General features: G+C 39.9%; 1 protein-coding gene across 2 annotated transcripts; it reads left to right on the top strand.

Moving 5' to 3' along the window:
• Positions 1-2707: 2707 nt before the first annotated feature.
• Positions 2708-12973, top strand: blm (BLM RecQ like helicase). 2 transcript variants are annotated; one of them, XM_017711120.2, is made up of 22 exons: positions 2708-3309; positions 3550-3610; positions 3701-4310; positions 4444-4582; positions 4787-4890; positions 4990-5110; positions 5195-5913; positions 6029-6205; positions 6849-6967; positions 7082-7195; positions 7328-7426; positions 7607-7755; positions 8012-8118; positions 8206-8366; positions 9355-9550; positions 9975-10165; positions 10358-10502; positions 10578-10777; positions 11051-11246; positions 11772-11894; positions 12123-12318; positions 12585-12973. In XM_017711120.2, exons 1-22 carry the CDS (start codon positions 3209-3211, stop codon positions 12769-12771), a joined length of 4215 nt encoding a protein of 1404 aa, XP_017566609.1. In that variant the 5' UTR covers positions 2708-3208; the 3' UTR covers positions 12772-12973. The 2 variants fall into 2 exon arrangements, with proteins under 2 accessions (XP_017566609.1, XP_017566608.1); XM_017711119.2 differs by having other exon boundaries at positions 3550-4310.
• The last annotated feature ends 94 nt before the right edge of the window (positions 12974-13067 follow it).

The following is a 13067-nucleotide window of genomic DNA, read 5'->3' as shown; positions in this document are numbered from 1 at the left end:
ACAGCACAGGCTACAAACCTACAGTGGCCATGGTGGGGTCAATATCAGACTTCTGACACATTTCCATCAGCATTGAAGGGGTTCCATGCACTGCACTGGTGAGCAGGGGACCGATGGGCACAATCACAAAAACTATGAAAACTGTCTTTTAATAAAAGCGAACACTACAACATAAAGCCTGTATGGTTGCAAATAAATGTATACACTAATTAAAAGATGCTAGTGCTGTACAGCTATACAGCTTTTATAAAATTAGTAGGACCCTAAGAAGGTTTAAATAAACATGAGGAAATTTTAGATGTGTCCAGAATGATGAATAGAGCCGAATGCTGAAAACTCCTTCAAATTTCCATATTGCTGTTTAGGAAATATCAGTGTGTGTAACACTAGTAGAAGTAGTAGGAAAACGACTTACACACTGTACTACATGCATTCAAAGCGTGCTAATACTGGACTATTTCATCTCATCTTTTCAGGGGCATGGATGAGTGGTCTGATGTGAGATGCACCATTCTGGATAAACTTACTGAGTCGGGATTGTTGTGATCGCAAACATACCTCTGAAGCAGTGGAGCTCAACTGTCTGGTTCCGGAAGTAAAAAAAAATATTTTCACAATCGCAAATGGGCAAAAAAAATATTTTTACCCATAAACAATATTTTTACCCATAATATTCATGAGCTAGGAGAATGTGGGGTGGCTTCAGTTAATGTCATTAACTGAATGGTAATGTTATTGCCCCATTTCGTACAAAGAAATACATTACCCATACGTCCTAAAGGGATGGCTACAATAAGTGACGTCGTTGTTACCATGGAGATTCAAACAGTCTGATAGGCGCCCTAAAACACTAACCAACGGCTAGTGAGCTGCTGCGCAAGCCGTGTGGTTTCACCAGAGAACTTGCAGAGACATTTAATAAATAAACCTACGGAGCCCCTGAGTGGCCGAGATAAAAAAAAAAAAAGTTTATGACATTGCGTTCCCTCGAAAATGTTTTGCATTACAATGAACGGTTTGCATTCCCTTGCATAAGCTGCGCTTTGCTTAAGCTCAGAAACGAAGCAGCTCATTGAATTGGATGTTGATCCTGGATTGAAATACAGACATATTGTCGCTTCTCAAAGTCAAACATGATCATGCTGTTACTGAGCGCAGCCTGAAACTGAGATCGAGGGTCCTGGTACAGTCTTCTTCTTCTTTCGGCTGCTCCCTTTAGGGGTCGCCACAGCGGATCGTCTGCCTCCATCTTGCCCTATCCACTGCCTCCTCTACTTTCACACCAACCATCTCCATGTCCACCTTCACTACATCCATAAACCTTCTCTGAGGTCTACCTCTTCTCCTTCTACCCGGCAGCTCCAACTCCAACATTCCTTACAGTAAAAGCTACATTTACAGAGATTGTAGAGAACAATTGCCAAACACAGCACAGACTGGCGAAACTGGAAAACAGCTTTTAACGTTAGCTACGCTAAAAACAAAGCTCTAATGTAGGCTCTGGTCCTACTTTTGCTTGCTGTCTGACGAACATATTTTGCGAGGGAATGCAAAAAATTTACAGGGAACGCAACGTCATTAACTTTTTTTATTTTTTTACCACGGCCCTTATAGGGTCTTCATATATTTTATTTTCTCTTATTTCTCTTGTTGCTCTATTTGCTCTTATTTCACTGTCAGATATGATGTGTTTACTAAGGGATGAGGAGAGCTCATATCAGAGTCTGGAATGTACTGTGTGTGTGTGTGTGTGTGTGTGTGTGTGTGTGAGGACTTTGGCGTAAATCGTTATTAAAATTACAAGCTTACACAAAGAAGGAAATATTTCGCGAAATCTAAAATATTTTACTGATATCTAAAAAGAGATGTTATGGAATTGGCAATAAAATAAAATAAATTAATACCACGTCCATAAGTAAAATAAGAAGTTATAGGCCATATCAGGATTAATATAGTTCTTAATAAGATGAACACACATCTTGCTTTCGTAAGGTAAAAATATAATAAGCGGACTGTTAAAAAATAATACAATTTAAAAATTACATGTACGTGTACACCAGAGAAAATAGACAATTGCAAACGTTGGCAGAAAAAAATGAACCAAAGTGATTGGTTGAACCCATTCGCAGTGATTTGTGGGATTTCATTTTGACATTAAACACGTTAAGCACGCCGTCTTGTATTTTGCCCTTTTTCGTTTTTCACATATTTTACAGCGTCATGACTCATCTAGTAGCTGACTAGTTCGGTTTAGTCGTTGAAACATTTATTTAAGAATGTTTCGAAATGCATAAGAACAAAATTAATTTCTCTTTTATATATGAAAACTCGGAACATGTGCAGGTTCACTGGTCGTGTTATTTGCGTTGTGGATACATCTGGGTTACAAAGTTTTTCTACAACGCACAATTTCACATCAAACCACTTCCTTCGTTTATACCCCAACAAATGAATTCTGAGAAGAAGAATTATCCTTCACAAAAAAGAGGAACTTACATGGTTGGAAAGGAAGTAACATCGGGACGGGTATGTATGATTTGACTCTACACCGCACTGACACAGAAGTGTATACTAATAAGTGTGCAGTATGCAGTGCGTGATTCGGTACGCAGCCAGGGGTGTCGTCTAGAAAGGACTCTGACGCCGCTACAAGGCCAGAACCAATCAGGAAAAGGCGGAAACGCGTCGAAACGTAATGCACCAATCGGAGGGCGAGTAGCGCACCCGTTCCTGGGAGAGCGGCAAATAAAACTTTAGCTTTGGCCTCTTCAGCTGACCGGCAGTACGAGGCTCTGTATTTTTGTAAGAACTGTTATTATTTATGCCTGGATAAAGGAAATCTTTTTTTTCCAGTACACGGCATTACAGACTGGTTCCTGTAGTGTCTGCAGTGCCAAGATAGTAACCGCGAACGACGGAGAGACGGATAAGCCGCTTAGCAAGCTAACCGAGCTAACTAACAAACTGAAGCGCGGGGCGTCTCTGAGTCTCCCTGAACTAGCTAGCTAACTCCGTCAGTCAGTTAGCTTACTGTCAGCTGCAGATGTCATTAGATATTGTCTAGTTAGATAAGCTGAGTTAGCTAGATATCTGACCAAGTTTTACTTTTCTTTCATTTGTACCTTGTGTTATTTGGTGAGCATCGTAATTTAGCTAGGTTACCTGTTAACTAGTTTGTTTTTACGCATGTTTGTTTACTGTCCGCGCAATGCTCACTCTCCCTCAAAACAATTTAAAAGAGCAACTCGAGCGGCACACCAAAGTTAATGCCGCTCAGAACAAGCTATCTCTGACCAAACCAAAGCCTGGGTAAGCTTCCACTGTCTTCTGTTCTTCTACTGCAACGGTGTGTCGTAACATAAATGCTTATGATGTGTAGGGCATAGTAACGTAACTAAGCTTGTTGGTTACTTGTGCTCAAGCAGTTTTTTTTGGGGATTTTAATTTAAGTTTCATTTCAGTGATTAAGATTTAGTAACATAATCCGTTTTGTATTTAATATTAGATGCTCAGAATTATTTATTTATACTAACTTCCCTCCTCCTCCAGGGCCTTTTGCTTCAAAAAGACGTCTACGCCAGGTGTTGGCAAAGCTGAAAGTCCCCAAAAGGTAATTGGTGCAAATGTTCTAGCAAACCGGAGTGTCAATGTTCCTCGCAGCTGTAAAGTAACAAAACCTCCTCTGACATTTCCAAACAAGCCTGAAAGAGCACCTCCAAAATTCAACTTCTTAACTGCACCCAGCAAAACCAAGCCACAGACCATCAACCCATTAGCCAACCCATTTGCAGTGAGCAAATCCACCCCTATCCAGTCTTCAGTAAAACCAGACAACACCCCTACAGATGCTAATGGCGATAAAGTTGTAAAAACAGCAGGCTGTGATGACTCTTTTGCCATTCCTGTCGATGACTGGGATGATTTTGATGATTTTGAAACCCCAATAAAGGGAAAAGCATTGTCACAAAGCCCCCAGATTCCAGTGAAAAAAACACCAGGAACAGACAAGGATGTATTTGCTAGTGCTAAGATTGCTCACACAACCGAGATTGGAAGTTTGCCTGTAGGACCGTCTTTTGGTGTTTCTGGAGAAGCTCTCGAAATTACAGCAGAGACCTCTGGTGCCAATCAACATGATGCCCTGTCTGGACATGAAGCTGGGGAGCCAGATGATTCACCCATCAAGCCAACAAAGCGTCGTTTACCTGGGGTTCAGCACAAGCTACTGCTCAGCGACAGTGAGGATGAGAGCATTGCTGACCTTTTTAAACCTAAAGATAAAGCTGATGAGAATTTAAAGCTTTCAACAGGTCAGTGTCTTTTTTTTTTTTTTACTTCTGTGATATTGCTTATAAGCTCTTTTTTCTTCGAAAAAGTTATCAGAATTAATCTAATTCAGTTCATCGTTTTTACTATTCTTTATTTCTGGCTTTTGCTTTACAGATGTTGAACATAAATGCATCAATCCTGAAATCATAGATATAGATGACAGTCAGTCTCAGGATATGCTGGAGGATGACTTGGATTTTATTCCACCCTCGCCTGATGACAGGAGCCCACCTGTTTCAACCCTGGAGAAAAGGTAGCAACGGCTTTTACTTCGGATGTGAAATAAAAAGAATATCCCTACTTGTTAAGATTGATATTGCACCTTTGGGTTAATGTTCCTTTTTTGGAATTAAAATGAAATTAATTTAATAGCTTCTTTTACGTAAATGACTAATATGAATTGTAGTGTGAGATTGGGCTCCTCTACTGAACGAGCAATATTGATCTCTCACCTTAGAAAATCTGACCTTGTCAAAAGTGCTGAAGTAAATGTTGCTTCAAAAAGAAGAGGCTCTATTTCAAGCTTTCCAGAAGATGATATTCCTGCTAAAGATCCGAAAGGTATGAGCTTGTTGTTTAATTTATCTGTACTTCTGCATATAGACATTTCAACCTCCTTTCACCCGTCATGCTTCTGATTATGATTGTTGACCTGTGTAGGTCCTGATGATGCTCTCTTCAGTATCATGGAGTCTATCTGTTGTATAGTGGATGCCATCCCTGAGCATGAGCTCATAGCCCTGACTTGTGGCACAGATCTGCTTTTACAGAGAGCTCACAGGTAAATAAGGAATATTGCTTAAGTGTAAAATAATTGAATATGTAACTGCTATTTCTGCATCATGTAAATATTATGGTTCCGCAGGAAAAGAATTCTTGCTGACTTGGCATCATCAGGAAAGCACCTGTCAGACAGAGCAACCCCTGAGCCCAGATTGCTTCAGAGAACAAGTTTTGGAGTCACCACCCCTTTGACTTCATTTAAAGGAGACGGTTCTAAAGGCTTTCAGTTCCGAAAGTCCCTTGCCTCTACGATGTCTGTGGACTACAGCAGTGTCTTTGAAGACTCAGACTGCATTATTAATGGAGTAGAAACACCAGGATGCTCCTGGAACCCTTCCCTCAAACCTGCTGTCAGTGGAGAGTGGGGAAATAACTTAAGCCTGATCTGGAGTAATAGCAAGTCAGGGGAGAGTACTTTGAGGCTTCCCTTAAATCAGCCAAATGATCAGGCTGTGGATCTTAAGCAGACTGAACTTTTCTTCTCACCAAATAAACAAGAGGATGTCAGCAGAAAGAATGCAGAGAGTAAAGCTGGAAGCAGCACAGCAGCATCTGGTTGTGTTGATTTAAGTGTGAGCGCAGAGCCAGACGACTTTGACATTGATGACTTTGACATTGATGATTTAAATGAGAGTGATATCCCAGATTACTATGAAGAACCTGTGGATTCATCAGCTTCAAAGAGGAGTTCCAGTACCCTCCCACAACCAATTCGTGAAGGTGGACCCATTAAGTCTTGCGAAAAAAAGACTGTCACCACCCCCACAGCAGTTATAAAACCTACTAAGCCAGCCTCCCCTGGTCAGTGGATCCATTATGTATAGTTTATTTTATTTTATTATTTCTCTGTCCTCCATTCTGATTACAGGTTTTTGTTGTATTTGTTTAGTATTGACTGAATCTAATGTCTCTACAGAAGTTACGTTTAGGAATCCAGCGCATGACCGTTTCAGGGGCTTCAACTTTCCTCACTCTCCGGAGATGATGAAAATATTCCACAAGAGGTTTGGTCTTCATCAGTTCCGTTTCAATCAGCTGGAAGCCATCAATGCTGCACTGCTGGGAGAAGATACATTTGTCCTAATGCCTACAGGTACGCTTGTTTTATAGATCTAGATTTTGGAGAAAGTTGTTGCATCTGTGTGCATTTCCAAGTCACTAAATATCCTCTGGAGTTATAGATAAATCAATTATATAAGAAACTGAAAGAAAACCTGCCAAGAGCAGGGTAGTCTATAAAAAGCGAGCAACCCTGCAAGAAGGAGACTAGTGTGAGAGAGTTGGAAGCCTCAGTGACTGAGTATGGAGAACCTGAAGTGAGTTGTTCTGATTAGACTAAAGTTGAGCTTTCTGGCCATCAGACTAAATACCATGTTTGGTGTAAGCCAAAAGAGGAAAAAAAATGCCTTGTCCGAATGTGCAAAGCTGTCAGGAATGTACCCACACAGACTCTGAGACTGCTTACAAAGGTGCATTTACTAAATGGTGACTTGATGGGGGTTAATACAACAAAGCATATCAGTAATGTGTATCAGACCTTTTAATTTTCTTATGTTAACATTATGAATATTCAAAGGATAATATGCCTAGTTCTGGCAGCTCTGTGTTAATGTGTTTGCATCCAGTCAGGAGATGTTGACAAGGACTCACATACGATATATGAAACAAACAAAATATACCTCATTACAGTATGTATTGTGTAACCTATTGCAAACCAAATGGAAACTCCTTTGCAGGAGGGGGTAAAAGTCTCTGCTATCAGCTGCCTGCCTGTGTGTCTGCTGGGGTGACTGTGGTGATTTCTCCACTACGTTCGCTTATTGTGGATCAGGTCCAGAAACTCACCACATTAGATGTAAGATTCTCCCTAAAGATAACTACTTTAAATATGCCTTGAGCTTCTTTAGGTTGATCTGTGTATATCATCTTGATTATATAATATGACAATTTACTTCTTTTCCATTTTCAGATCCCTGCCACTAGCTTGTCTGGGGATAAAAGTGACAGCGAAGCTGGGAGAATCTATTTGCAGCTATCTAAGAAGGATCCTATCGTCAAACTGCTGTATGCTACTCCTGAAAAGGTTAGTTCTTGAGCTGATCAATTGTATTTTTAAATTAATAATTTACTTACTTAAAATTAATAAATTGTTGGGAGCTAGTTAATTGAATGGAAGTCTCATCTATGAGTTGGTGATGAATTTTTTTGCCCACAGATCTCTGCAAGTGGGAGGATGATTAGTGCTCTGCAGAACTTGTATGAAAGAGGCCTGCTTGCTCGTTTCATAATAGATGAGGCTCATTGTGTCAGCCAGGTATGCACTGGCAATGAGATCAATAATGTACAGCACATTCATTAGTTGATTTTAAATTAGTTAAATTACAGTAGTCTACACTTCCAGTCAGAAGTGCTCTTACAGTTAAAACCGTGCCAAAGTAACACAAACATTTCTCAACCTAGCAGTAGTTAACTGTTTAAACACTTCCTTTTGTAGTGGGGACATGACTTCAGACCAGACTATAAGCGGTTGCATGAGCTGCGACAGAAGTTTCCCAATGTTCCTGTCATGGCACTGACGGCCACTGCCACACCTCGAGTCCAGAAGGATATCCTGAATCAGCTTGCCATGACACGGCCACAGGTGTAAGTCTTGGTGTTGGACCATGCCTGATACGCTCACAAAGCAGCATTATGCTTTTTTTTGTGGAGCTTTCATTGGAACATATTTTGGAGTTAAAAAAAATCAAGTGCTGTTTCTGCTTGCTGATTGTCACTTGATGCTTTCTCATGCTCTTTATTTGCTTTTACTGTGTGTAGCAAAACTCACACATGGAGTGAATGCATTTGTGCATATTCCAGGGTGTCGAATGCTGTCAGTCACTACATGCTTTGTCCACAGATTCACAATGAGTTTCAACAGACACAATCTAAAATACTGCGTACTGCCTAAAAAACCCAAGAAAGTTGATGAGGACTGCATTAACTGGATCAAGAAACATTATCCACGTGAGTGCTATAATTATGTGTTAAGAATTTAAGGTATATTTTAACTAATTTTGCTAATAAATGCATTTGGATTTCTTTTACATATAGGTGACTCTGGTATTGTGTATTGCTTGTCGCGTAACGACTGTGACACCATGGCGGATAGTCTTCAGCGAGCTGGGATTGCAGCACTGGCTTACCATGCAGGGCTGAATAATAGTGACAGAGAGTATGTCCAAAACAAATGGATCAACCAGGATGGCTGCCAGGTAAGAGAATTTCTTTGAATAATGAAATATTTTATAATGGTGTCTTATTTGTCCTGCACAGAGCTAGCATTATTGTTGACAAACAGTTACTATGTTGTCACAGGCCCAAGAGACAGAAGTAGTTTTCATTTAGTAGGAAATGAGCTCTCATTGCAGTTGGCTATTATTGTCGTCTGGAACCCTTTGTAAATCTGAAAATGAATTTTTATTGCATTACTCTGTCGGGCCCAATGACCTTCCACTCAGTGACTGCTGGGATAGGCTCCAGCAGCCCCCTGCAACCCTGATTCAGATTTATTTATTTATAGCTTTAGGTGGCAAGATACAACCACACATGCAAAGATAATCACAAAGCATCCTTCTTTATATCCTATTTCGGGGTGAGCGCATCACCCCACCTACCAACCTTTAATCAATTATATGACTTTGTTTCACTTTTGGTTGCCATTATTTAATTTGACACTTTCCTTGGAAACTTTTACCTCCAACCATCCCTGGGATCTATTCTTTTTGAACTTTCCCAGCCTGGCATAATTTTGAAACCTACTTTTTTTCATTTATCTCAAGAACCATTTTTTTGCCAGTTCTCACCAACTTCGCTCGTCGAGGGTTAGCTTGCCGTCGTCTTTTACTATGTAAGCAATTTTACTGGCCTCTTCAAGCTCCAAGTGCATTCCAGTGTCCAAAACTCTGTTGATTGTTTATACAAACAATCAAGGCCTGTTCCTGGGTAAGAGGATTCATCTACGTTATTTACACAAACAATCCAAGGCTTGTCATTGGTGAGAGGATTCATCAACTTCATTTATATGACTATAACTTATTTTGAGTTATTTTAAAGTAGTAATTTTTGAGAAAACTCTTAACAGTGGTTCTCAAACTCACTAGATTCAAGGATGCTTTACTAAATCAGTGGATGTGGTTCTAAACAGCTGTACTTTTTAAATAATTTTTCACCACATTTCTTTCTGTACATCAACTTTCATAGGTCATGTGTGCCACAATTGCATTTGGCATGGGAATTGACAAGCCTGATGTGCGGTATGTGATCCATGCTAGTCTGCCCAAGTCGGTGGAAGGCTATTACCAGGAATCAGGGAGAGCTGGTCGAGACGGAGAGATGTCTCACTGTATCCTCTTCTACTCCTACAATGATGTCATCCGAATCAAAAGACTCATTGCCAGTATGTATCCCTTTACTTTGTGTGTTTTTTTTTATTTTTATTTATTTATTTATTTTTTTGTCATTTTCTGATAATGTGAAGATTTAATGAAGATTTTGTGTGGTTTATTTTGAGTATTTCAGCAACTGCATCTGTTTTTGTCTGAAACTTGGGGTGCAAAATGTTATCAGTCCCTTAGCCGTATTGTTGAGTCACTTGATAAAATTTCATTGTCACTGTTATTTTAGCATTGCACCTATATTTATTGTTGATGATGGATTTTAATAATCTGTTTCAAGTCATTTTGTTGCCATGTCGAACCACTTTAAAATCCAGCAAAAAAAAAAACTGACATCAGAATATCAGATTCACCTTGAATATGATGTGTTCTTGCCTGTGATATTTTAACTATTAACGTTGCATTCCTTCCACAATGTCCTTACAGTGGACAAGGATGGCAATCACCATTCCAGAGCCACTCACATTAACAACCTGCACAGCATGGTGCATTATTGTGAGAATGTGGCGGAGTGTAGAAGGATACAGCTGCTTGCGTACTTCGGTGAGCACAAGTTCAACGCTGACTTCTGTAAGGAGCATCCAGAAGTCATCTGTGACAATTGTGCCAGACCACACGTAAGAACCTCATTCGGTCATCTTGGGGTTTGTGGGATGAAGTAGGCTGGTTTTCTGTGGTAATCCACATCTTTGAGTTTATTTTTTTGTTTTATCTTTTAAAAGGGAGCATCTTGCTAAGTGATTTCTTCTGAATATGGATTCTGAGTTGAGCATTACATGCTTAATGTCTGTCCAAATTATGTTTTCCAGCAATACCAAGCCAGAAATGTGACCGAGGATGTGAAGAAGATCGTGCGGTTTGTGCAAGAAAACTGTGAAAAAGTTGGCAGCAGATATGGCAGATCGTCCCAGCAAAACAGACTTACTCTGAACATGCTGGTTGACATCTTCATAGGTAAGAGTCACAGATTAGTCTTCTTGATTCTACTAAGAATGAACATAGCAGACGTTAACAGGGGTGTCTCCACAGGCTCCAAAAGTGCACGAATCCAGTCAGGCATGTACGGCTTTGGAGCAGCTTACTCCAGGCACAACGCTGACAGGCTATTTAAGAAGCTTGTGCTGGACCACATCCTGATGGAGGATTTGTACATAACCAATAACGGTCAGGCCGTGGCCTACATCTCAGCTGGCCCTAAAGCCATGAATGTCCTGAGTGGCAGCTTGCAGGTTGGGACTACAGATGTTATTTACCTAACCTCAGGAAATGTTCTAGAAGTATCCTTGCCATGAGGAATCATTTTATTTGTAGGAACTTGTACTATACCAAAGTTATCAAAATAGAGTGCACATTAAAGAAAACCACTGCCAAATTTCTATTCTTATATTTTATATAGCACTAATGTACATTATACTAGTGGTACTAGATGACCTCAGCTTTTTTTATTTATTTATTTATTTTTTAATTGTCTTTTGTACCCTTGTATTTATGTTCCATTGCAGGTTCAGTTCCATGAGACCGAAAGTGCCTCTAGCATCAGGAAGCACAAGGCCTCTGTAACCAAGAATGTTTCCAAGAGGGAGGAAATGGTCAAGAAGTGTCTGGAAGAGCTCAGCGAGTTGTGCAAGAAGCTGGGCAAAGTGTTTGGTCTTCACTACTACAATATCTTCTCCACAAGCACCCTGAAAAAGATCGCTGGTGAGCTACTGAACCCAACATACATCATGTTATAATTCACATTTTTGAAAATAATGTGACAAAATTTCATGACCTGGCATACAAGTATTCCCATTTGTTTTTCTTCTCTTTAACTGATTGATTTCTCAACTTCCTATTCAAGTTTAACTACCATAAACTCATTGTCTTACATGAGTTTGTCAGAGAAATCTATTTCCACTGTTTCTGTACATAGCTAACATCAGCTAGTGTACTGTCATAAGACATGAAAGTGGCATTTCATTAAATCTTTTGTCTTTTTTTTTTTTTTTTTTTTTTTTTTCTCTTCATGTCACAAAAAATTAAAGGTAACAAGTCCTGAATACTGATTAGTGTTCACGTGTTAGCACCTCAAACGGTTGAGTTAACTTGGTTACCCATGCACATCCCTAATAGGCAGCCTTCTGAAATCTTCGTATAAGTTCAGCCCATTCTCTTATTTGTCAGCTTACTGCTGTATTGAGCATGGTGTTGAATTGTTTTTTGTTTTTTTTCTTGGTTGTGCAGAGACTCTGTCGGCTGACCCTGAGGTGCTGCTTCAGATCGACGGTGTGACTGAGGACAAGCTGGAGAAATATGGAGCTGAGCTCATTGAACTGTTACAGAAATACTCAGAATGGCAGCTGCCTGGTGAGTGCCTGAGTAACACAACTAAAGGCTTGTGGCAGAAATCTTTGTGTGAAATTGCAGTACAGTTATAACCTTTAAGGTAATGGTTTAAGGTTTATTTACCATCTAACCCTTCATCAGCTTTTTAAAGAAATGTTTTTCCTCCAAGAGCTCCTTTTATTTTATTTTTTTGGCCCAAAAATACATTTGAAACAAAGTCTTTGGCTTTTTTTTTTTTCCTCCATTAAGCTGAGGAGCATGGTGAGAGCTCAAGGTGGATCGACATGACACGTGGCCATCCTGAGGATGATGTGTATGATGAAGAAGAGGACGGTTCTTCAGCATATTTTAGGAGCAACACGGGCCGAGGAGAGAAAAGGAAGAAGGCATCCTTCTCAAGGAAACCCAAAAGGCAGCGAGCTTATAACAACAAAAACTCTAAAAGGTCAGTTTTTGTTTCAGTGCAGGTAACCGCATTTCTCATCAAATTGTCTCCTGTCATGAAGTGGCCCAGGTAATGTGAAAAAGACCGCTTTTGTCATGAAAAAACCCAAAATGTCAATGTTTGTGTGAGAACAAGTAATCTGACAAGTGTATCAATCCTTAAAATAATCACAATCACTGATTTGTTCTTTAGAAATAAGGTGAAATGTCCTTAGCAACTGAAATAATTGAAACTGCCCCAAATCTTAATGCATTCTCTTCATACAGCGGGAACAGTGGGAACTGGTCTTCGTCTAAGGGAGGATATAAAAGTGCAGGTCGGGGAGCGGGCCGGGGCTCCTCTAGGCCTGCTTCTTCAGCTCCAGCAGGGAGAAGACCAGGCTTCATGGCTCTGCCTACACCCCAGAACGCTGCACGGCCATTCCTCAAACCAGCCTTCTCTCACCTCAGCTGAGTCCATCAGCTACCAACCTTTTTGTCCACATAGTTGTAAAGTATGTATATAATTTCTCTTTGTGTCATTGCTTTCTGTGTATTTGTTGTCCTGTTAATGTACAGCACCCTTTCTGCATTTATTCTCAGTATTATACTGTACAGTGTAAGGGAGCAGTCTCAGATTGCGTACTTAACTTTTATCATTAAACTGTCAAGCCAAATTATTGTCTATTCTCTGGTATCTTTAAAGGATTTAGAAACCTTATTACATTTACTAGTGGTTACATTAAATGTAGACAAAGTTACAGCAAGTTT

The sequence above is a fragment of the Pygocentrus nattereri genome, chromosome 7 (assembly GCF_015220715.1).
Source record: "Pygocentrus nattereri isolate fPygNat1 chromosome 7, fPygNat1.pri, whole genome shotgun sequence".
Taxonomy (NCBI): Eukaryota; Metazoa; Chordata; class Actinopteri; order Characiformes; family Serrasalmidae; genus Pygocentrus; species Pygocentrus nattereri.
The sequence above is the reverse complement of the archived record's forward strand: the minus strand, read 5'-3'. Positions and strand labels throughout refer to the sequence as shown.